Consider the following 27,081-nt stretch of genomic DNA (forward strand, 5'->3'; position numbering starts at 1 on the left):
CATGCTACGACATCCCCCATTGAATTTCTCCTTAGAATTCACTTAGAATGCTTTCAGAATCCCTTTTGGAATTATTCTCACATTTGCTTAGTAATTATGCTTAAATAATCTTATGAATTCTGTTTCTCAACTTGGAAACCTCCTTGGAATTAAATTGAAGCTCTTATCATTTAACTTCTCCTCAGAACTTCCTTGTAAATCTCCTGAGCATTTACCAGGAATCAAAAGGTCACACGAAATACTTAAAAATTAAAAAAAATGTTTCAAGTCCAATTTAAAAATTCTTAAAATTTATTAAGTTACTGCTACAGAATACAGTATTAGGGGTAGCATTCTCCAAGTATTCCATAAATTTAAAACATATATATGTGCATTGAAAGCCCTTGGAAAGAAGCGGTGAAGATATGTGAAGACATTTGTTCGATCTCAGTGAAAACTTTTTCTCAAAACACCTGGCACCCCTGAGTCCAGGTGGCTCATTCGATTACTTTACGCTGATTAGCATACATCATACGCAGCAGCCATGTTATCAGGCAAAATGGCAAATCACGACACTAATAAAGTCTTCCCTACCCGATGGTTATGTTGGTTTGCATGGGCCTGTCTTAAATTCCTAGAAATCATCAAGAAAGGTAATTGATAACATTACGTTTTTTCAGCTCTGTATTGATTTATATATTTGACTGAAGTTTTAGATGTTAAACTCTTGATTCAATCAAATGTATGCTTTACTCAGGATGCCCTAACCGCTAAAAATAGATCCCGATAGAAAAATATTCCACATCCCCCTTGATTTCCTTTAACCTGCATCGAGTCTCTTTCGAAGGCAATCAACACCGAGATTGAAATTTATGTAAATTTCCATAACAACAATAGGACGTCACCGAGCACTACAGATCCTAGACCTTAGCCTTTCTTCAATGGAACATCATAATCATCATCGCAGCGTGCGAAGGTCGATGAAGTGAACTACACTATTAAGTGGCAAATTTATTGTCCGGCTTGTAGGAAAATCAACGCGCAGAAGTTTCGCTGTCTTCCAAATTGAAAAAAAAATCCAATTATCGGACTAATTTTTGCATTAGATTTTTCACAATTTTCAACACGCTTAATGTGATAACAAAATTAATAAACATAAAACCAGCAAGCAAAAAACCCTGCTCTGCAATCATCTCTCCGCCTGCTTGGCGTTGCTAAGTCAGAGACGTACCTCATACTTTTATAGCTTCGCGAAACAATTTCTATCCATGCGTGTAGATCCAGCCGCAGCTTACGTGACCATATCGGTATTCGTTTATGGCCTGTTTACATATGTGCTGGTTGATAATGCTGATTAACCAAAATTAATGTAATCCGATCAAATGTAAGCCAGAAATTGATGCGCCAATCCGCACCGAAAAACTGTTTACATCATGCTAATAACCATCAGGCTCACCAGCACGTGAATCAGCACAAGTGCAAACACCCCATTATCGAGCAAGAAACGCATGGCTAGCTTTTCCCGTCACTCCCTCTGCATCAAGGGCTGTTCAACAGCTGAACTTAATTCAATCAAAGCTTGCTGAGCCACGGATCTAATATTTTCGTTGCCAAGGCCGGTTAGAATAGCCAACTATAAAACGAAACACGGCACTGGCAAACGACAAACATGAAAATTCAAATTTCAATCGGTCATTCGTATATCATTTTTCTGCTGAAGTCACGCTCGGCTTACAATTAAAGGTATTATATACGCCGATTGCTACGATACGTGCGATTACAGTTACAGGGTACTTGCGGACAGAAAACAAATAAAACTAGTATTGTGCGATCTCCAATCGATTTTTGTAGGTCTCTCACAACCCAACACTTCAAGGTTCAAATAACACAACCGATTTAAATTTCTATTGTTCTTTTCATCAATGCACAAGAAACCATTTCTGCAAAACAGATCGCCCAATTCTGCAGACAAAAACTAACTGCTACTTGTATGCAAATTTCCGGATCCGCGTCACGGTTCGCTCACCAATAAATAAACAATTTGACTCATAACCCCTCCCAATTGGCATAATTTCACCGATTTGAATTCCAACAAAAGATTCACCCCGGCGGCACTAGTCCACCTTCACAACCAAGCTCTTATCACACCTCCCTTATCATCGAAATAAGGTGTCCCATTTTCGTCGTTTCCCCACATACAAAAAAAATTACGCAGATATGGCATGAATCGAAATCTTTTCCCGTTGACGGCCGAAACCTCGACCAAGACCTCCACATAGAGTGCGCTCGATTTTGAAGGTTATGCAATGTTTCCATTCCATTCATGCGTAACCGCCGAGATGTACAGGAATCCCCCGAAATAGCACGGTGGGTAGTGCCGTCCATCCAATGCATTTTACCGACTCTCTTCCAACCAATTGAGCTGATTTTCTGCAGGTGACAAGTTTATGGTTGACCCTAATCACAAACAAAAGCCGAGAAATTGCGATGGGTGGAAGGTACCACCCTCCGCGCTATGCGGGGGAATCCTGTATGCATATCATTACGTACAATTATTAGTAGTTTAATGCGGCAGCGACGGCGTACTCAGTTCGTCTTCTCTTCCTTTCGCACACACAGAGATTGGAAGGTCAAGTACACAGTTCACTACGGCGATCTTCACGATCAGCGGAAAGAGCGGTGTGTGATGAGGCTCAAGATTCGCGACGAGATCAGCAGCTTTTTGTATCTTAAATCAGGATCACTACTATTGTTATACGCGTTTGCGGCAGCTGCTGCGTCGATCCGTGCGCTCTTTGCCTGACGAACACTGGAACAGTACTGACGGACGGTTGAATGGAATTGGACTCGGAGAACTAGCACTACTAACGCGCGTTCGAATATCGGTGTAGGTTATCCGTGCGTGCTAGCCTAGTCTGATGTGTGTATGTATTTTGCGCGATTTCGTGAGGTTGCAGAAAAATCGAATTTGATTGCAGTTGGTGTGCGGTGTGAGACTGAAACGATAGGAACACCAGAAGATACACACACGTTGCTTGAGTGTGATCTACGCTGAGGGAGGTGGCACCCGAGATAATAATATGAATAAAAACACGGAGGAAGGTTTCTCTGATAAACTCGGGTTGTTTGTGAAGGTGGAAAAAAAACTGAGAAGAAGCTACTTCGGGCACTGAAATCCGCATCATCACGGCAATAAAGTCTAGTTGTCGCGAGCGATCATAACAAACTATCCGCGTTGTTTTCGTGTTATCCTAAAATACGGAATTTCCATACCCCGATGATTCGTAATAGTTTCAAAACAAAGCTATCGTGGAAATTTCTAAATATATTCGGTTCGGAAGCGCCCAATACTATCAAATTTTCATATGTTTATCAAGATAATAACAAAGGTCATATCAATCAAGATAGCGTTGAAACGTGGCTCCAAAAATGATTGCTGGAGTGCATATTTGAAGCTAGACCAGCAATTGAAATAGGCGGAACAAACAGACGAAAATTTCGCGAGGATCAAGAAATCATTAATAGTAAACAATCACCTAATACTACGGTTGGAATTTATTACACCGAAATACCCCACGCTGAGACAAATACACTTAGGAATTCCATAACAACCACTTATGATTTTTCGCCACAAGGATTTATTATGGGAATCACACAGGCAATTAGATCAGCCTAAATTTGAGTTTACTATTGTGTCTTTCACGAATATTTAGACTATAGAGACGAAATTGAGGGAGCTCGTAGATGGTTCAAATGTCAAAAGCTACCACCTTTCCCTATTTACGTCATGTGTCTTGATCATTAAAATTTTGTAAATAAAAGAAACGTCAGTTAACATCGATGTTCAACTAAAAACGTAACTATATCATAAATACTATTGCGTAAAATGGCATCTATTATTTCCGTTGTGAAAGATCAGAGAGCGTCAGTGAATACCATATAGGGGAAATGACGGCTTCGGCATGACAGACTATTTTCGGCAACCCAAATTGAAACACTATTTTCACTGATTTTTTTAGGAAAAACTCTTCGCTGAATGCATGCAAACGATTCTTTATGCTTTCAGCTTCAATTTGACTATATTTTTACCACTGAGAAAAAGCAATCTAGCAGGGTTTTCTTGAAATGAAACACACGCACTACAAATTGTAGCTGATTTCGAGTTGCCGATAATAGAACAGCAGATTTACATGCAGTTCAAATGGAACGGTTGCCGAAGAAAAACTGGTTGCCGACAATACTCGCTCTCACTAGAGAAGATTGGAGCTTTGTAAAAGCGTTTAAAAACAGTTTTTGACAATTATTTCGACTGAAATTGTTAGAGCAGCTGGCAGCAAAAGATTGTAAACAAACCAATACTGCATATGTGTGCGTTCCATAGAGAAAAAAGGCTATAGAAAGAAGGTCGCTGCTTAGGTTGCCGAGAATTCGTAAATTCCCCTATCATGTTTTATATGGATATTATTTCCTTGGATTGTCCAAATCGAGGCTAGCAACAATTTATCACAAACACAAGTCCACAATCACAAATTGGATCATGCGATACGAGGAGGACGGATTCTATTCTCGCCGAAGTTACGAAAGGGATGCTGTGAAATTCTCTCCCGAAAAACGACAATGGTTGATAAACCTGTATCTACAAAATCCTACGCTTCATCTACATGAATCTAGAAAGCGGTTCCAGCAGGAGTTCAAGACGACAATATCTATTTCATCCATTTGGCGCATCATACATAACGCTGGTTTGACCTGGAAATGTTTGGAACGTCGTGCAATTCAAATCAAGGAAAATGATGTAATCCGTTTTTTCAACGAAATTTCGTGCATTCAGTGGGACTACCACAACCTCGTCTTTTTAGACGAGGTTAGTTTCGATAACAGATCCATGTTACGCTCCAGGGGCTACGGAGTTCGAGGCCACCGCTTAGTGTTTCGAGGAGAATTTGTGCGGAAGCCTAGGGAATCCTTGCTTTGTTTCATTGGGCAAAACGGAATGCTTGAAGCCTTCTCTACCAACGGAACATTCAACCGACTAAACTTTTTTGTAACCTTAGATTGTAAGTTTGATTAACCTTGTGTTTAGTTTGTGTATTGTGCGTGTAGGTTTTTTTTTTAATGTTTGTCTTCAAGATGAATAGAAATAAGTTCATGTTTTAGGATTAATTAAATATTTGTATAATAAATCATATTTCAAACCTCCTTCTCCCTTTCCCCATTCAAAAAATTGTAAATCTCCACTAACCTCGAGACGACCGCGAGTAATCGGTTCAATTCCTTTAACTCTAGATTTAAGACATTAATTATGTATAATGAAAATGATAACTCGGCTCTGTAAAGTTTATTCGATTGAGCCTGTACAAATAAATTAATATAAAAAAAAAAAAAAAATAAACTTTTTTGAATGCTGCCGACGATTTGCTCTGGAAACGGGCCATGTTCAGTGCTATCCGGGTAGACATTCCATATGGATATTGGATGGAGCGAAAATTCACTGCAGTGCGAAAATCATAGAATATCTTCGATCAATTGGAATATTCCCTATCTTTCTACCTGCGTATTTCCCCTTCTATAACCCTATTGAAGTCGTTTTCGGATTATGCAAGCGACAAACTCAAGCTATCTATCAGGAATGTGTAAAGAAAGGAATTAAACCAGTAGTAGCTGAAGTGATGGCTACCTTTAGAAATTATAACATGTCTAACTTATTCAGGAAGTGTGGTTACCTGAGAGGAGGAAAATTTGATCCTTCGGTTGCAGATGTGTTTGATTTCAAGAATATTGAAACAGATGAATGAAACATAATCAATGCAGAAAAGTTCTAATTTCTTTGATCTTTCGTATTTGAAAACCAATAAAATAGAAAATATAGTAAAACAATGTATTTGTCTTTATTCATTAAAACAAGTTATCTCAACTCATTTGCAAGTTGGCTTATTCGTGGTCTACATCCTCCATGTCAACTACCTGCCAGCAATATGTCGACTGAACTCTCCTTCGGAAACTTCCATTGAAGTTTCCATCGCACTTATGAATGAATCACTCATGCGTCCACGCTGCTCCAATGCTTCGATGCGATGCTTCACGAATGAAATTTGTAGCTGCATATTCTTGGCTACCATCTCAAGTGAGGAAAACGCTTCCTTCAGCGCTGTGATCTCTTCACAAAACGACGCATTTACATTGTGAGCTACAGCCAACCCACGCTTCACAGTTTCAATTTTCGGACCGTCCTGTGTTCTGAAAAGATGTTGCAGATGCTTTGGAGGAACTAAATTAATCATGTTCTCACGCGTATGAGCTGGCGAAGCAAGTATGGCTGATGCCCACATTGTCCATGCCATTTCGTGTCCATCCCAAAGATGACCATGTCGTTGACGCAAATCCTTAGATAAATCGACGACCACTTGGGTTGAGGCTGCTCCTGCCTTATCGCGCTCAGATGGGTCAATCAAATGTTGCTTCACTGAATTGAAAATCTTACGGGAACTTACGAACAGTGAATAAACATGCAACAGCAGCTGAATTTCTTTTCCTTTCCAGTTCTGAAGCAACGTGGTGGTCAGTTTGTCCAGCGAAGTGTACTTACGATTTTGCTTCTCGTAAAAAATGGCAAACCTCACCAAATCTTCTTCTTCCAGAGAATCCTTATCCATCCATGCTGGCACCGTGCTTCCATCGTATTGCTGATTAAAAATTACTTCTCGAAGTAGATGTGGTCTGCATAGCTCCCATAATTTCGTCTTAAAATCATTGAGCGACTTTCCATCTACATTCCAGTGCGCAATATGAGCTCCGGAGGACTGACCTTTAAATTCACGCAGAAACACCAGCAGTCGACAGTTGAACAACGCTGGAGATTTGTTTCCTTTCGGCTGAGTTACGTGCTCAGGTGCATCAGGCTGCTCATGGCTTGGATCACTGTCGGGGTCGCTCCAGTCATAGTCGAGAACCTGAACGTCTTCGAATAACGGGTCATCGAGTTGATCCGCCATCGGGTCTTCGTTCTCATTGCCATCCTCCTTGTCTACATCCTCACCATCATCGTTACGGGATGCCCTTCTGGAAGCCATTCGTTCCTTTTGCAGAAGGTTCCTACAAATATGATATTATTACATCGGTTGAATTTTAGTTTGCAAATCACCAATCTTACCAATTTTGTTGTAAAACAGTTTAAAATAAATCACTTAAAAGCTAACTTTTCGAGCGGCTTCAAAATTTCACAAAAAACAAACAACAACAAACTTTTTTTCATTTTTTTTTCACTCGATTTCCATTCTGTCAACAATGTTCAAGATGTACGAGAGTATGTATGATGTGAGATGTATGAGAGCGAAATCGATAGCGAAATATCGTAACGACGAAATTGATATCGGTCGAGTCAATTCATAGATGCTTGACAAATCTCACGCTAGCGAATCTACGAAACGTATTTTTGTTATTGATTGTGATGGTTCTCCTTTTAGACTGTAGCGATTTTAACTTCGACGATCGCATATTTCGCTTTCAATTCAGCGACACGCAACGCGACCCACACAATAAATACTAATAAATAATTGTATTCTTTTGAATTAGTCGCGTGTTGCGTCTACTCTGGCGGCTACCTGAAGCATCGTCTCCTGATATTTACTTTCGATTCCTTCATTCACGTACTTCTAGCTGATAATGGTTACAAAACAAATCCAACTGGTGCATGTAAACATCAAGAAAAACCTGAAACCGTAAGAGTGGCCGAAGATTCTGGCAGCTTCCAGCATTCAATGAATAGGTAATATTATATCTGAAGCTATCTACTCCAATCACGCTCCACTTTTTCGCAGGGAATCTTGACAAGCTTCTATGTTCTTTCTGTCGACTTCGAGTGATAGAACAGTGAAACAAGATCTTTCTGCATCTTGGATAGAGTTATATTTAACAATAGCCAATATCGCAAACGTAAACAAACTACGTTATTCCTTTTTTCCGTCGATCTTGTTTTCCGTGCTGAGCACCAATGCTACCGACGTGCCAGGAAGGCAGCTCCCACACCTGGACCCTACCACCTATCGACCCATCAACTCATGAACCGGGGACCAACGGCTTTACTTCCCATCCGAAGGAAGGCGTGATCAGAGATGTTATGCCTCAGAACATCCCGGCGGTGCCGACTGGGATTGAACCCAGGCCTGCTGGGGTGAGAGGTAATCACGCTTACCACTACACCACCGGCGCCGTTAACTACATTATTCCTATCCTACCACGTTATTGGACGATACAACTTCTTTTTCTTGCTAGAATTTCAGCTCATTGCTTATCTCATTTCAAGCTTATTGCTTATCGCATATAAGCTTATTGAGTGCTCTCAACTTAGTTTGTTCTAGATGCACTTCCACAGTTATTAATTGACAACATTCGATGCCTGTACCATGTTTGCATTAATATAATTATGTGGCAAGTACAATGATACTCTATGCCCACCAGGGAAGTCGAGAAATTTGTCAACCCGAAAAATTCCTAGACCGGACCAGGAAACGAACTGCGCCTTTACCGACTGAGCGCAGGGACGATACAAATGCTTCATTATCGTGTTAAAATCTTATAGAAAACACTTTTCTTCGTTTTATTTCAATCAAAAAAACAACAACACGGCGAATGTTATTTTTTGTTTGGGTCTATCCCGTTTGGCATAATGCCGATAAAACAGTGAAGCTGCTAAGAAAGGAGTCTGGTAAGCATCTAACCGGAATCGATCAAACGCAGTAGCAAACTCTCAGTTTTAAGAACTACATTTGTGTTCCCATTAGGACTCATTGTTCCTGGCTGAAAGTGCAAGGGCATACTGTGGATCGCAAGCACCAGCTCAGCCAAGTGGAAGCACTTCAAGTTGGGCGTACCGGAGTATCGATCTGTGTGGATCGAGCTTCGTTACGATATCTGTTTTGGCCCTTTGCCGTGTCCATCTCCATCCAACGTCCAAATCCAAATGCAAGGAGCCGATCTTGAGCCTACAAGGCATCACGCTCGAACTGAAAAAAACGAAGTGTGCTGTGCTCGCGGATGGACGTGTGTTTTTTTCGATTGCCGTTTTTTCGTTAGCTTCTGTAATTTTTTTCAAAGTTTTTTAGTTTTTTGTAAATGACTAAGGTCGATGCCATAGTGAGAGCGAAGCGTTGAGCCGAATTTAAGGAATCATATAATTAATTGAGAACTTGCCGTAAAAGCTCTACGCAGATGCCGCCACTGCATGATGATGGTAATGTTCACAGACTGCATAGGAAATTCATAAAAATGAGCATTGAAACTTGAAACACAAGTTTTATCAGACAGAAAACTTGTGGATGTCATATTTCAATGGCCGCTTATCCCGAGCTACAACCGAAAGAATAACAAGTTCTCTAAATAAAATTACGCGGTGTCAATATTCAAACAAGCGGTTATGCAAGGAAACTCGATCATCATTTTTCCTATGCTATGAATTCAAGCAGCCTACCCAACTTTTGAGGCAAATATTACGTTACAAAATCGAAGGGTGCGACACATCTAAATCTCGATTTTAAATGGTCGAAAAATCTCACACTAACGAATCAATCTAGGAAAAATCTTTTTTCATCTCTAGCATCTAAAACCATCTACTCGCATCGCTCTCCACCTTTTTGCAGAAAATCTTCAAAATCATAATCAATCGTGTTTCTATCTATTAAGCGCGAGTGAATCTCACAACAGCAAAGCAAAAATTATCCTGCATCTTAGATAGAGTCGCCCCCCTCGTACAAAATATTGTGCTGTCGGTCAGCTATGTCAGATATGACACAAACCTGGGCGGGACTTGAAGATCGGGTAGCGATTTTGAGCCAATTTGCTGTCAAATCTGAGCCAGTTTCTTATTGGTTGATTTGACAGTAGCAATCGTGGAATAAAAAGGATAGAGGGATCGCATCAATCTGGCTGGGAATGATGCCGAAATCAATGTTGACGTCAATGGCGTTGTTAATTGTTCATATTTGCGAAAGGAAAGTTGAAAAATTGAGTGCCCTGCATGTTTTGAGCGATGGATATTGTCGATTGTTTATGGTTGTTTTTATTTTGTTGAGCAAAAATGATGCACAAGCTGCTAAACTGCGGTAGAAACTCCGAATAATATCCAAATTAAAATAGAAAAAAAAAATATTTAACATTCCTGGCATCATTGGTCAACTCCGTCAAACACCGTGCATACAACTTTCCGAAGGGCATTCTTCAAAAACATTAAGAAGAGTGAGAAACTCGATTCTCAAGGCCCGTCCCGGACACAAACGAGATGAACTCTCGCGTAATATTTAGAAGGGCCTATGTCCAAAATGTAAACAAATTAGGAAATGAATTGTACATTTTTCCGCCACCATTTAATTCATATATGTATAAGGAAATTGAAGTATGTTATGCATTGAAAAATAAATGAAAATCGATAACAATTTAATTTTAAAAATTAATAAGCCTTTTTGTGAATCTTTCAATGGTTAGGCCTTTTGTGTTAATCTGTAGTGATTGTCATCAGAAATGGTAGGCCCTTTGCTAAACCTTTTCATAACGTAAAATAAATGCAAAAGATATCATCGACCCTGCCTCAACCGCAAAGTAGCAGAAGGGCCTAGCTTTGATTTTAAAATTTCCAATTAGCATGTGGGCCATCGCTGATTCGAAAAATGTCGTTGAACGACCGTTTTGAAAATCAAGTTATTTTAAGTGATTTTTTATCGATAATGCAGAACACTCCTATACGACTGGTAGCTATTTAGCGGTGCTATAAAATGGTATCAAAAAACGATTTGTTTACATTTTGGTCAAAGGCCCTTGTCGAATGTTACGCGAGAACTAGCCTACGGCTAAAAATCGCGATAATAAAGGGATAAAATATATATGGCACACGCTCCAAAATCATGAAAAATATCTTCATCAAAGCGCACAAAACTAGAAATTTTCATTGCAGCATAAAGTTTCAAAATCTGTAAACAAATCGGACACGGAAAGCGATCCTCAGGCTGTGTTCCATTTGGTGAATTTTTACTTAAATTTGACAGATGAATTTTTTTCAAATAAACCTGCTGTTGTTCCAGACTTATTTCTGACAGACACCTTTTCGAAAATCGATTGATCACACAGTTCGAAAAAGTAGTGTAAATTTCTGTTCAATATGATGCACATAAATGGAGCGTCACATATCATAGAGCTTTTTGACGTTTAATCGGCGCATGGTACTGTACCTTTTAAAACGACCGAGTGCGAGAAAGAGGGAAACAGATTAGTGGGTCTATTCATCCATGTGTGCTAGATAGAGAAAGATGATTAAGCTTCAAAAAGGTCTATATACGTTTACATTATATATCATGTAAAGTTCTAAAACATTTCACGCAATGTAGCCAATATTGTATACAAAAACCCATCTTTGTAAACAACATTGTTTACAAGTTGCTCAGTTGCGTGAAATGAAATACAAGTTTACGTGAATGAATGTTTACATCACAATTAAAATTCAGATTTTTTATCTGTGCAACAGCAGAGGGATTTTCGAACATAATAATTTATTTTCGAAGTGTCAAATGAAAGTGAAATTTCGCCAAATGGAACACGGCCTGAGAACGACACTACGATCTAAAATTAATTCGAAAACGGCGCGAGAGGAGTCTAGATCCAACCGAAGCTCACTACATCGTTCCGTAGCAGTACTTTCCGCTGAGCGAAACCATCTCAATGTGGCGAAACGAAGTAGGCCGCGCGATTGAAATGATATGTTTTGATTTCGCTAAAAAATTGAGTGTGTGAAAAGATCTGATTTTGGATTTGATTTCCGGAAGATACTATCGGTGGAAAAATAGAAGAAAAGGAAGATTTTTCACGGCGCGTGTGCTGAAGAGTATGACGTGTCTGAAAAGGACGAAAAGTGATAGAAGCTAATATGATGATGATGATGATGGTCCCACCTCTTACCCCTACAAAGGTTTGAGCTGGACGATTTATCTTTAAGATAATTAAATATAAACATTTTAACCAGGTTAGCAAACAAAAACGAGGTGGTTACAGTTACAGATATAAATTCCCTCTAGACTTTACAGTTGCTTCACAGCAATATACATAAATGTGAAAAAGCTTAGGCGTCCACCTCTTAGTTCGCCTTTTTGTCCACCTAGAATATTCATAAGTATTACAAGCAATCAAGAGTTAATGAACAATCAACAAAGCATCCTATACACTAGCAACCCCGCAATGATGCTATTATAATTTTCAGCAATGTCAGGAATGCTCACGAACCCCCGACATTCAGCCAGAAAACTTAATACTAACTCAAAGTATCTTCCAAATAAGCTTCAAAGTTGCATTTTTTTTTTATCAAATGTTAAATTCAGTCCTCTATATCCGTAATACGCGCGCGAGGCTCAAACCTTTGTAGACTACTACTTTTTTTTTTTTTTTTTAACTACTACTTTAATTCAAATATAAAAAAAAATCCATCATCACCATCGTGGCGAACAAAATAGTTTTTGCAGTGCTACAATAATTATTAAAAAGTCGTTATGACAGCTATCCATACAAAATAATCCGTTATAAATAACTTCGTCAAGATACATACTTCGTCCATTCATAAAAAAAAAAAAAATCACTGGATAACTGTTCAAAAGACAGTTTTAACGTGTAAAATACAATGTCTCTTGAATTCTGCTAATGTTGTTGCACGTTTAATATGTCTAGGCATCGAATTGAAAACATTTACTCCTTTAAAATACAATGAATTCTGTGAAGCGCAAGTCAAGAAATGTGGTGTTCTTATTTCATCCGCGTTTCTAGTATTATATCTATGAAAATCACTTCCTCTTTCAATTCGATCACACAAATATCGAGGCAGCAAACCATTTACTACTTTAAAAATGAACACCATAGTCAAATAAACTATTCTTTGCTTCACTGACAACCATTTTAAAGCGTCCAGCATCAAAGTTGAGGAAGTGAATCTATTACATCGCAAAATCAAACGCATTATTTTATTCTGCAAACGCTGTAATCTCGATATTTGTGTTTCATTGGCTAGAAATAAAATGGATGGGCAAAAGTCTAGATGAGGAGAGATGATTGATTTGTATAGCTGTATTTTACTGGCAATAGTTAAATCGTTTTTCAGTCGACATAGAATTCCATACTTCTTGGCAATTTTCTTGATGACATTGTCAATGTGAGAGTTGAACTTAAGTTTGTCATCAATAATCACGCCAAGATATTTAATCTCCCGAACGCGATCAATAGCCTCATCATCAATTACCACGGAGACATTATCATTTACTCGGTTCCGCGAAATTACCATGAATTTAGTTTTACTTGTATTTAATTTCAACTGCTTACACTTCAACCATCTACTTAGAGAACGCAAATCTTCATTCAAATGTGAGACGGCAACTTCTAAATCCTTAGCTGCAATGAATAACACAGTATCATCTGCAAAAAGATTAATGTCGCAAAATCGTAAAACGCGTCGCAAATCATTAATATACATAATAAATAAAAGAGGCCCTAATACACTTCCCTGGGGCACTCCAAGGTTATTCCCCACGGGACTGGAAACAGAATCATTAAAAACAGTCCGTTGAGTTCTGTCAGATAAATAGCTTTCAAACCATTTATAAGCAGTACTCGTAATTCCAAAGCGCTTGATTGTACTTAACAGTAAGGGCCTAGAAATTGTTTCAAAAGCGCGTTTCAGATCCAAAAAAACAGCAACAGTCGTATCTTTACGCTCCAAGTTGTCTTCCCACTTTGCTAACACCAAATTCAACGCAGTTTCACAGGAATGACCTTCCCGATATCCTGATTGTTCTGGTATCAACAAAGAGTTGCTATTCAAATACTCCAACAGCTGGCCTTTAACAACAAGTTCTAAAATTTTCTCTAATGTGTGCAACATGTTGATGGGACGAAACTCTTCGGCTTTAATCGTTCCAGCAACTTTTTGAATAGGAACCACTAAGGATTCCTTCCAAATTTGTGGCACATGTCCAGTCTGCAAAGATTCATTAATAAGGTCCAGCAAGATGTGGCCAATGACATGAAAGCAATCTTGAATAACTCTAGAATTAACATTATCTACTCCAGCCGATTTTCCTAATGAAAAGCAAATAACTCTAAGTTCATCTAAAGTAATTTGGTGAAAACCTTCAAATCTACAACTACTATTAACTGGCTGTTTTATTTCGTCAGGTTCATCGACCAATTCAATGGATTGATTAATCAATGAAACACTTTCGACAAAATAATCATTAAACATAGATGCAATTACTGGTTCTGACTGTTCTAATGTGCCATTAAAAGTTATGGACCGCGGTTTGCAATTACTAGGTTTTAATAAAGATTTCAAAATTTTCCATAACTCTTTGCTGTTGTTTTGATGCTGATCAATCTTCCTCTGGACATATTCACAACGAGTTTGTTTTATCGATTGTGAATATTTATTACGCGCGATTGTGTACCTACTCCAATGATTATCATTATTTGATCTGCAAAACTTTTTGTACCATTTGTCCCTCTTACGTTTAAGACGCAAAAGTTCCAAATTGTACCAGCTGTTCGAGTTTTTCAAAGAAACAAACTTTTGCTCAACTAATTGATTGGTACACGTTTTCAAAGTGTTAGTTAGAACAGCTGCAGATTCATCTAAATTACCGGCCGCGAATGGAAAATCCACGCTTCTCTCAACAATAGGCAAACTGAAGGTCATCGTGATGGAGTGAATCAAGCGGGCGGCCATCCGGGAAGTGGAAGTAATTATTCATAAGGTTTTGAAACATGAAAAGGCAGGATGTAACGGATTATTCAGACAGTGAAAGATGCACATGAGGACTCAGTGGAGGTGTCAAGGTGTTTTTATCCTTGACCTCCAGGTAACCTCCAAATTCGCTATTTTCATCGTCGTCGTTGGCAGTACTATTCGTATATTTTAAGTTAACCATCGACCGCAGAAAGTACACTAACTATCGCGTATCTTAACTGTTTGTTACATACCAAAAAAAATCCTTTGCAAAGCAAACCCATACATTTCCTAAAAATTCTACTGTATCAGTAACTGGTCTGTGTCTGAACGGAAAAAAACAATTTTTATCTGATGCGGAATTTAGGCACTCAGTTGTCATGCACAACTGCTCAACGAATCCATTCAATTGTTCCATTCCTACCATGCATGGTACAACAACCAGATATAACCAGTCTAGGTTAGGTAAATACAGACTAATTACTGACCTATCGTCATTGTTATCTTCTAACAACTGCACACGTCGCCAGTTGCCTCTTCCTTGAAAATTATGTTCTGTCTAATCTAAGGGGCAAGACAATTTAAATATATTAGGAAATGTCTTCAAATATGTTAAAATATCATAGAAAAAATTGGATTTAGAGAAGATCCATAACCCCAAGTTGTACTCCGTCCCCATAGGTCTAATCATTACGAGTTGAACTGAGTTCACACTATGATGTAAAATATTTTCTGATGAAACATTGACCTAGTAAAAATATACTAAAGAGGCTATTTCATGACTTGACGAAAAAAAATCATCATTTGAAAACATCGCTGAATGATCAGCATTTTTACATTTATCTCAAGAGTCACCGTTACTCATCAACCGAGATAAGAACCTGCAGCACAGATTAGCTTATTTCTACTGATTTGACATATATGGGCATCCTATACTCGTCAGACTGGCCATTCTCTGTCCACCGACGCATATCACTTCTTATCCGTTATCTTATCGCCGATTTCTTCAATTCCAGTGTAGTAGACCTCTGCCTTCAACTTTTGCTAGCGACAAAATCGCAGCAGTTAGTAACCGATAATCTTCCAAATATTGTATCTACCTTTCATGCAATCAAATTAGAAACCCGTATTTGGAAGGGGCTTTAATAAAAGAATTAAATTAAATTTTGCTACATTCCCGGGTTGAGCACGTGCCGTGACATACGTATGGAAATACAAACAGTTCCATTCTGCGCTACCAGTCAGTGCGATTGTATCTGCTTGTCAAAACAAAGTACTTCAAATACCGGAACCTCCTAGTCTGGCAAACAGGTTCACGTGAAAAAGGTTTACCAATGCATACGGCGATGATGGAACGAATATTTACCAAGCAACCGGTCGAGCAACCGTAGCACAGTGTCAACGAACGTAGAATTCTCTTGTACACTCAAAAAATTCCACACATTTTTATTGACGAATTTCCATGTGAAATTCCACATGACTTTCATGTGACCGCACATAAACATAATCCACTCAGAAGTACACATGAGATTTATGTGTGAAATGAATGGTATGTGTGGTCACACATGACTTTTATGTGTACACATATTAAGTATGTGTCCGACACATAGATATCATTTGTTGATCACATTGCAAAAAATCATATGTTGGACACATAAAAACAATCTTTGAAATTTTCTTAGTGTAGAATTTTTGCAATACTTCGCGCTAGACGGTCTTGCAAGCCACAATACAGCCAATCAAGTTTTCCAAACGGGATTTTCAAACTATAGAAGCTAGAACATTACCCTACATAATTTGCACGCACTCTTTTACTCATGCAATTCATTCAGGCAGTTTTGATCTCACAGCTACTGACAGCGTGAAGTCACTTTTCTACAGCCAAAAAATTATCCAAAAACAAGTAGATCCCATAATTTTTCAAAAATATCGGTTTATGAAGCGAAAACAGAAAATGAGTGTTGGACCAGTTCGGTAGCAATAGTGAGGGCCAGTCTAGTCACGCATACTTTTCTAGTCTAATCACGCTAATTCTTCTTTTGACGTAGGACTACGTCTTTGATTTCTATATGGGGGTACACTTTGTGAAAACCGAAAATGGAACATGTAACAAATTAAGAAAGATTTTGAACGTTAATAGCTCAGCTGCCCCTGGTCCAATTTCAATAATTTTATCACCAATGGATCAGAAATATGACTACGCATCGATAACAATGCTTCCGAATGTTGATTTTCAACAAGAAACTATTGAAAAACTGGTAAATGTCCAGCATTGCCTAAAAGCGTCGAATTAATTAACAAATCCACCAATTACCTACATGCATATGCTGCTTCCCCAGCACAGCCGTCAGAGAGTAGTAAGTAGACGAAACAAGTCGAAGTGGCATTCACCTCCGATCCTCGGGCGCGTGCGAATAGGGAGGATGGAATTGCGTGATATTTTGCACACTCATCGCCATATTCAGAACCACACGCTCCCAACGACCTCACCACTGTGTGGTGGTGTTCGGTCGTCGAAATTAGTAGCAGCAGTAGCAGCGTGTGGCGTTGAAAATTGTTCTCCAGTAACAACGAAAGGCTGCCTGCAAGCAGCGAGCTGCAGAGCCCACATAAGCAACCATCAAAGGAGGAAGAAGCTGCACCGCTATGCTATGGATCGGAATCAGTAGCTCTTCGTGAGTCGCTACGGGTCGGTCATCTATGCCAAGCGTGTCACCCTGTCTCCAAACGACATACAGCTCGACAGCCTCATCCGTGTTGAACACCGAGCTCAGAATTACTCAACCATCACTACAAAACGGTCCTTTTAGGGCCACCAAAAATTTGTTAAAGAGTATTATTTGGACATTGGTCAAAGTCATCAGTTCCCGCAAGCAGCTAGCTATCAAGACTCAACCTGTCTATAGAAGGTGTGGAATTGTAGGCCTGAATATATTGGTGCAATTAGTTTTTCCTCGGCTTTCATTCCGTACCATTCGTTTCTTTCGTTTAATCAATCACCCTTGTAGTGACGTCGAAAAGATTGTTTCAATCGGTGCTTACATATGAAATTTAATGTGGATTATAGAATTTTTTGTATGTTACCAAAATTTATGAATGGTTTGCCACTAAATGTTGAGTTAATTTATTGAATTATCACACTGTATACCATGAAAAAGCAGCCTGTTTTCAAGTAAGGAGTTATCATAAAAAACAAATCACCAGCTGGTATTTCCCGGCGACTTTACAAATAAATAAAATCAAACAAAATCATCATGCAGAACTAGCTAGGATTTGTTTTACTTCATATTTCACAAAATTGCTTTCGAGTGTTAAGACATCGTCTCCCGCAATGTTTACATTTTTCCCCCTACCAAAACATAGGGCAAATGGCTCTAATGTTGGCCTATGGATCTAAGATTGGGCCCATCGCTAAAAATCTGCTATTTATCAATAGTATCTAGATGAACGCGTCATTGGGACGGTACTAATGGATATTTTGGTTGCTATTGAAAATTTAGTCGATTGCTGAATTTATGTATGGGCCCAAATTAGGAACACTTAGGCCGACATAACATACATTTCCCCTACATCAGGGCTAGATAGATCTCAACAGGATCTATAGAATCCACGCAATTTAAAAAAAAAAACAAAATGTACAGCATTACGAGAAGAGGTCAGGTTTCGACCAATAGCAGATAGATTTTAATTCTAAACAAGCCAAGCGATTGGAAATTTATCTAACAATCTGCTAAAATGAACACTTAGTTAATTTTCAATAGGTCACTATTGAAAAATTCCAAATGTCCAACTGTTGCAATCGTGATCAAAATTATCCCCGAATGTCTGAAAACAGCGCATTCCCTAACACAGACTTAAAAATCGAATTCGATGCGGTCCCACTGCACGGTGCTCATTCAATCACCGTAAGTGGTGGTGTCCAGTCCAGCAGCAGCAGCAGGAGTGCTTTCAACAACAACAACAACAACAACAACGAAAGGCTGCCTGCAAGCAGCGAGCTACAGAGCTCATATGAACAACCATAGAGAAGGAGGAAGAAGTCCGCCGCTAGACTAGGATCGGAATCAGTAGCTCGTCGAGCTCAGTTCTGCATTACTCAACCATCACTACAAAACGGTCCTTTTCAGGACCACCATAATTTTGTTAAGAGTATTATTTGGACATTTGTCAAGGTCATCAGTTCCCGCAAGCAGCTAGCAAGGCTCAACCTGGCCTCTATAAAAGGTGTGGAATTGTAGGCCCTAATGTATTGGTGATTTAATCACCGTCCGACCATTTTCCAGAACACGCTGGTAGGAAGTGTTAAAAATCCATATAGAATTTGAGAGAAGTGGGAATAATTCGCTTTGGGTGTATATTCAGTCCCCAGAATGCCAATAAAATCAAATTTGTGAGAAAATTAGCTCTCACGAGTTCAATCTCTCGAAGTCCCTCCTTTTTTACATATTCTGCACAAACGATACTTTCCGCCCCGCCCTATTCATATAATTCGGAAGGAAATCCTGTGAGGGGTGAATTGAATACACTTTAATACCAAAATGCACAAAACTTAAAAATTCATAAAAAATCAAAAATTCAAAATACACCTTCTAAAGTCGGGTGAATGAATCGAAAATACTCAAGTTGACAGTCCCTTGGATTATCTTCATCAACTTTCTCTTTGAAATAAATACTACAAATTTGATACGCTTACAAATAAAAAACGAAAAGAGTTAAGATAATTGATGATTGATCAATTAAAAGAACTAAATGTTCACATTTGTTCCGTCCACTAGCGGTCCTACGTCAAGCCTTCCGTTCGTGCCCCTAGACACAGACCCTTCTACTTTTTTTTTGCGTAGTGGATTGAAATTTCGTAATTATTTATCGGGTTTCTGTATACTAAGTAAAAAGTATTAAATTGGATAGAAGTAGGCCGCGGTGCGAAAATGACGTGTTTTTGGTTTGCTGCGTGGTTTTCGCTCTTACAAAAATTAAAATGATTACTATTTTCATCTAGAAAAAGTTAAATTTAATGCTCAGATGTGGTGTTACTAGTGTTTGTCGCAGTGATAAGTGATATGAGCTAAATGTAGAATCAACTCCTTCCTGTTCCGTGGTATGAGGTACCATTTGTTCTAACTAACGCTTTGGAACGCTCAGCTAAGTTTATTTATCTTATCATCCATAAAATTACTTCTGTTTGTCCATATCCATTGCAACTATAACTTAATAACTAAATACGGGCCAGTATTAAATTAGAATTTTTTTGATCCTGGAAGTGTGACTACACTTTAGATATCCATTTGATATGTGAATGAGTTCATGCGGGACTTATTGTATATGAAGATTACCTCAGAATGTACGTGTATGAACAGGCATTCTTGAAATGGGTCATTGGATTTACAGTAGAGCTATCACCTTTCATCTCCAGGGCACTTATCTACACTCCCGATCATAAGTTTGGGGTCACTCTTTAAGAAACATGTATATGTTTTTCGCTCGTAGTATCTCTTTTTTTTTGATAAACATAGAAAAAGGGGATTCACTAGGAGCGCTTCTCTTGTTTTGAGAACAAAGAGCGTAAATATTCATACAATGTGCTCTAATAGGATTTATGTTGTAGTTAATGAGCTAACGCATCGAAACAAACCTTTTATTGATTTGTACACAGTGAAACCATTGATACTATTGATCTTTTCTAATCGATAGAACGGAAATAGGCGATTACGACGAAGTAGCGCTCTACCCTATCTCTACCATTTTACGACCGATGTTGGACCTTTGTAGGTCATTGGAAAAGTATTGACTGAAATTTAGCTTGTAAGTAACTGATTTAATATGTTTTACATTGTGTGCATACTAAAACTTCTCTTAAAGTTTAGATCTCATGCTTTCCCAGATTTTTCCAAGAATTTTACTCATCGCTGCTAATTTACTCATCGCTGAGTTCCCGCACTTTATGTGATTTATGAGCCAACTAAACATAAAATTTGGGTCTTTCTCATTCGCCGTGTGCCACTTTACGACCGATTTTTGATCCTTCTAGGTCATCTGGTTTAATACATTTAAAAAAATTTGAGGTGAGATTGCGGTTTTGGTGGAGTGCGTCAGCATCCTCAGCATCGTCGGGTGTGTGATAGTGGAGTTCCCCCGAAAAGTGCCGGCCCATGGATTGTGAACTGGGGATAGTGAAGGGTGTTGGATCGCCGCCATTGGAAAGCTAAGCGTGAAGGAGTCTTTCGTTTTCCCGGCTAACCATTAAGGATCCGTTAAACACCCGCCGTTCTGACTGCGGTGGCTCAGCCAATAGAGCCAGTCTCGCCACCGCAGTTAATCGTCAAGCAGGACGAAGCAGACATTCCCAGAGGTGAGTCCGCCTCGGCAGAAACACTGCGGTGACTGCCGGGATTGCCTACGGCGAGTAGGTAATCCAGCGATTCGTCACCAACGTCACCGTTCCGAAAAAGGAGCCTCGCTCACCCCCCCCCGCTTAAAGTAAAGGATTGCTGCTAGGCAACCAAAAGTGTAGGAGAAGAGACGCTCGGCACAGACCGTGTCTGGAGCCGACGTGAACAGAAACCACTGCCGCTACCATCGAAGGGCCCCACCGAGACACCGAGGACAGCGAGGAGCAAAATGGAGGTTAGACAATATAAGTAGGGGAAATGACGGCTTCGGCATGATAGACTATTTTCGGCAACACAAATTGAAACACTATTTTCACTGGATTTTCTTACGAAAACACTTCGCTGAATGCATGCAAACGATTCTTTATGCTTTCAGCTTCAATTTGACTATATTTTTACCACTGAGAAAAAGCAATCTAGCAAGGTTTTCTTGAAATGCAACACACGCGCTACAAATTGTAGCTGATTTCGAGTTGCCGATAATAGAACAGCAGATTTACATGCAGTTCAAATGGAACGGTTGCCGAAGAAAAACTGGTTGCCGACAATACTCGCTCTCACTAGAGAAGATTGGAGCTTTGTAAAAGCGTTTCAAAACAGTTTTTGACAATTCTTTCGACTGAAATTGTTAGAGCAGCTGTCAGCAAAAGATTGTAAACAAACCAATACTGCATATGTGTGCGTTCCATAGAGAAAAAGGCTATAGAAAGAAGGTCGCTGCTTAGGTTGCCGAGAATACGTAAATTCCCCTAAACGTTGAAAATTGCATTTTCTTTCTTTTTTTCCTATCATAAACACGTTTTTGGGGGAAGTACTCTGCTCATAGCCGGCGCCGGGGTAAATCGTGCCAGCTATAGGCTGACAGGGAAGCCGCAACTTACAAATTGGCGATGATGAGTGAACTAAATTCAAATTTGGGTCGTTCTCATTCGCCGTGCAGATGAGCGAAAAACATTTACTTGTTTTTTAAAGGGTGGAACGAGAAAAAAAAGTAGTCACAAAATTAAGTGTAGAAAAATAATATTAACTCAACTTCACGGTTGACCCGTTCCATTTAGTTTTGCACAACCTTATTGTATTGTTAAATTAAGTCATTTGACAATTAACACCAATTTGTTTTGATTACTTCTTGAGGTTTCTCGTGATGATTGATCAATATTTTTAAAATTTACGAAGTATAATGAATTTGGTGGGTTCTAGTTTTTGGCTACAACTGCAACGTTATTAATTTTCATGTAACTTAACCGCAAACGAGATCAGGCTTAAGGTATCAGTGGTTTCTAATAAAATCCAATACGCATTTGTTCAAAAACTCGCTCACGTAAATATGCTGGATGATGATGCCAGCTGTCATAAAGATAAATGCTCTTCAGCTCACCAGTGCAAATCACCTGCCCGACCAAGTAGTTTTCTTGAAAATGTCATCTGATTTTTTGCCAAAGTTATCCTGAACTAGTTTTGTTCCGGTTGCAGTATAAAATTCTTGGGCAGGAGTCTGTTTAAAATCAGCCTTCACAAAGAATGATTTTAATTTAACGAATGCGCGTGCAGAATTTGTAAATACTGGTTCTCTTGTTTGGTAGCCATCTTAAAAACCTAATGCAAAATTCCAAAACCAAAAATGACAAGAGATTTCGTAGATACACACCTTTGAATATCAACGATTGTTATTTTTCAAGTGCACGCTAAACAGAAATGCACTATATTTGAGTTGACTACTTTTTGTTCATTCCATCCTTTACATTGATCGATTCTCTTTATATCTGTTTTCTTTTTCGTGGATAACTCAACAGCGGTAGTAGTAAAATTGTTGTTACATTTCAATTTAAATTTTGCATTTTGATAGGGAGGTTAATAGCATTAAACTATCTATTTTACTATCTATTTCACTGAAAACTTAACTGGGTTTTACGATAGTAAATTAAATGAAAAACTTCCAAAAGAGCGATCAATCACTGTGCCCAAGTATTGAGTGCAGAACATAGGATACGATATATGTACAAGGATTGTTTGCACTTTAACCCAAAATTCTGCACTACTACTTGGGCATTCATCGATCTCTATTGAAGTTTTTACAGAAAAGATTCATTAACGTACTCCAGCATGCATTTGCCTAACCTCTTTCCAGAGACCCATTTCCCAAGCCATAATAAGGCACGCGTCCAATGCGCTGCAGCACAAATTATGCAAAGCCCTGAGGGTTGAAAAATGCTAAACGTTTACGCTTAGCAGCATATATGCGTGAGTATGCTGTAGTAATTTCAATTTCAGAACCACAGATCGTCAGCGAGAAAGTATATATGTACCTACATACTGCAAACTGCACAGACCGAGTGGAAATTGCATTTCGCAGTGCATTAGGTTTGCTTCTATATTCTATATCTAAGGCATACGCGAGGTGTACCGTAGCAACGGCGCGGTGATCGATGGCGCAATGGCCTACTGGCCGTTTGGTTACTCCAGCAGACAAGTTGTGTACTAACACAACCGGTCTCCTTTTCCCTCTTTCGCTTTCGTTCTTTTGCATCATACAGAGCAACGAAAAGACCATGCTGCGCTAGCAACCTTAAAACGAGCCTTCTAGAGAGTGCGATTTATATTGGTACGTTGATCTAGCGATCATAAAATGACCAAAGATTAGCAACCGATTGGTCAACACCGATCTGTCAATACAAGGGAAGCCCATGAGCTGAAGGTTGACCGGTGTAAAGACATATAGTTAAATTAACGATGTGTTGCTTAACTTTTGCACTTCCAATAACTTTCTCGAGTTGAACTTACTGGAACGGGTTTCACACTGTCATCTATCACCCTGACATTAACCGGCAGGGGATACGAAGCTTGTTACAATCAGTTTCATTGTTTAATGTTTTTGACGTACCGTGTGGTGCCCGTTTACCGCTCACTTTAGAGCAAAACCAAGTTCACATCGAAGGTAAAATTATTTTTCATAAATATGTTGAGCATATTTTTGCACTAGCTTGAAGGTTATTATCATCATCTTTCAGGACGAAGCTGCCATGTTTTTCGTGGAATGATCATGCATAGGTACCTACATCATATTAAAAAACAAAGCATGCAAAATGTAACAAACTTCTAGGTGATTGAACTGATTGAAAAATAATGAATGATGAATGACTGTTGACCGAGTTATGTTTTATAGCGAATAAACCTTCTCACATTTTAAAACCTAGCAAAGAAACTTCAATTTCTTAATCACGACACAACTGCCCCGGAATTAATTCCAACGCCGTTGTCGAACACATTCGTCTAGGGAAGCTCGATCGTGTCGATTAAGCAAATCATCAGCCAATCAAACTGTGTACAGAGTGCTCGGTAAACATTTATCGAACCGATTCCGGTTTTACACTCACCAGCTCAGCAAACCCCAGTATGAAATTTCCATTGAACCAATTGAAATTCCAACGCGGTTCTCATCGGCCCGGAGCACAATGCTTGAGAAGTTCAGGCAGTCAATAGTGCATTGCTATTATCACCGGTATAGTTATGCAATTTGCAGCACTGCCGTTCGATTGTATAGAGCACACAAGCACACAAGAATCTCCGCTCCGCAGGCGGCGCGCTGCTAGAGTTCCACTGACGACTGACATGCAGATCAAGGATAGTGGCCTGAAACCTTAATCCTTGTAAGCTTGTACAGTTCAAGCAAATATCTTCGATAGAATCTCCAAGGAAAAAGAGGAAAGCTCGTTTGAAGCGATCTTCTTTGCCGATACACTTTACATCGCGTGCAATTCGTTTCCGCACTTGATGATCATCGTTCTAGAAGCTAGCGAGATCGTTTCTCACAAACCAATTAAAAAAAAACTCGCTTTATAGCCTATCATTTGATTACTAAAGCCTTCTTCCAACACATCGTGCTAATCAAGTCGCTAATGGAAGATTCTCGAGGTTTTGCTCTGCTTCGCGCTCTGCATATTTCAATTAAGTTCGACGTACCTTCGTGCTCGTGTGTCATTTCCCCAACGTTCGCCTTATGGACACCGATAAAAAGTGATAGTTCCGTCTTTGATGCCATCTATTGTTGACAAAAACTATCTTCCAGAGAGCTGAATCCGGCTGCGGACTTAAATGGCCCCAATGACAGTTCTACTTTACCGACATACACAAACTTCCACGTCACCACGGCAACGGTAACGACAGTATTTTGTGAGGCCTACGTGCCTATCTGCCGGTTGATGTGTGCCTGTTTGTGTCGCCACTGACACGGACTCGTGTGAGGTTGCTCTTTAACCTCTCGCCATGGTGTCTAGTGCTAATTGGAATTGTATATCGTGAACCGGTAGTTTCGTTTTTGTGCCTGTTCATACTTAGTCCATCGGGATACGTCACTCACTGACAGCATGGTAACATTTTCAACAGTCAGACGTTTTACTGAGCTCAATAATTCCCGAAAAGGTAAATCCATCGCTATTAGTGAAATTCAACTAAAATTAGTCACACATATGGACGTTTTAGCGTCTGGTAAAGTAAATAGAAGTAAATATTCGCTTAAAGCAAACCCCACACGCATCAATATATTGACGCGAAGGGGAATTATTGACAATAATATTGATGATGTGAATTCAGAAATATTGTCAATCTCGATATATTGACGTCAATATAGCATGTATTGACAATACGATTATTGTCAATAAAAGCAATCGTGTAGGGTTCACTTAAGGTCAATAACCACCCGTATCTGGACCTCCAAACCGTACCACAATCTAACGTACAATTTAAAAGGTGGCAACAAACTTCCATTTCGTCATCGAAACCACGTGTAAAATGATCGACGACCACCTTATCTTGACGCCGGCGGTTACAAATGACCGATAAGTATTCTGTACCTATTCATTATAAATCCAATTCGCAAAGGGAATCGTTGGATATATTAGTCTGTGCTTATATGGTTCTCTTTTGTTAAAATCTGAACTCCATCTTTCTTTGGCTTTATTACGTCCCTATGCGCCTAATACGAAGGTGCAAGGGAAGGAAGAAGTGTTAGTTTGTTTACTAAAATGAACTATGACGATTGTATATGGCAAGCTTTGCAAAATTCACATAACTTGCGTAGGAAATCAATTTGGCAAGGCATTTGTGACCAGCATACACATTCCGGTCGCATGAAACAGGACCAAATCTGTCTAAATCCACCAATAAACTTTTTTGATTTGGCACTGTTTATGACTAAATAGTGAACATTTTCATGAACATTAACGGCAAATAACTCACCAACACTAGCAGACCGAGAGTTTTTGACCACCTTTACATCTATCCGAGATGGAAAATGACGGTTGGCAGGAACTCACGGTCTCCCAGCGTTGGTGAGTTCTTTGCCGTTAATGTTCACGAAAATTTCACTATTTTTTTTGGACTAATTTGGACGGTTTTTGAACAGTTTCATATGACCGGAAGGTGTACGCTGGTCACAAATGCCGTGCCAAACTGATTTCCTACGCAATTAATCAACATTTGATGTGAATTTCGCTAATAAACACGAGGAGCATTTCTTATAGCAAAACTTGCCATAACAAAATGGGCATAGTTCATTTTAGTAAACAAACTAACACTTCTTCCGACTGTGTCACCTCTCTTACCCGCCTAGCATGGCCAATGAGAATAACTCAGAGAGAGTCACTTCTACTCAGTTGTGTGATTAATTTCGAAAAACTGCAGGTTCTCAGTGCTGAGTTCCTGCAGTTTTGAGAAATGTATCCATACCTACACTTAAAAAACTCCACACGTCTGATCGATGTGTTTGAACACTTGATATTTCATATGCACAATCACATTTATTTTAAGTGTATTTCACCATGGTTCAATGTGTTCTACACGTTGATTTCTTGTGTTTCAAACTATGAAATGTTGATAATCTTTCTCTATCAATTCAAGTGTATTGCACATTGAATCGCACTACTGTTCAAAACAGATGGATTTGAAGTGTTTTGCATTTCAATGCGATGTGAA

General features: G+C 39.1%; 2 protein-coding genes across 3 annotated transcripts in view; both read right to left on the minus strand.

Annotated features, from left to right (window-relative positions):
* Positions 1 to 27,081, minus strand: part of LOC135697171 (NADPH--cytochrome P450 reductase) — a 48,701-nt gene that overhangs the window by 14,012 nt on the left and 7,608 nt on the right. The window contains exon 1 of one of the 2 annotated variants that reach the window (XM_065216790.1): positions 2,530 to 2,730. The exons of the other annotated variant lie outside the window; for it this stretch is intronic. The gene's annotated coding sequence lies outside the window, so the exon portion shown is untranslated. Of the gene's footprint in view, positions 1 to 2,529; positions 2,731 to 27,081 lie in introns of those variants that run through there. 2 annotated transcript variants of the gene reach the window in all.
* LOC135697108 (uncharacterized) lies at positions 5,940 to 7,066 on the minus strand. The gene has a single exon (XM_065216695.1). It carries the CDS (start codon positions 7,047 to 7,049, stop codon positions 5,940 to 5,942), a length of 1,110 nt encoding a protein of 369 aa, XP_065072767.1. The 5' UTR covers positions 7,050 to 7,066.

This window comes from Ochlerotatus camptorhynchus, unplaced genomic scaffold, assembly GCF_037179485.1.
Source record: "Ochlerotatus camptorhynchus isolate MF236.1 unplaced genomic scaffold, CSIRO-AGI_Acam_v1.1 ptg000067l, whole genome shotgun sequence".
NCBI classification, from domain to species: domain Eukaryota; kingdom Metazoa; phylum Arthropoda; class Insecta; order Diptera; family Culicidae; genus Ochlerotatus; species Ochlerotatus camptorhynchus.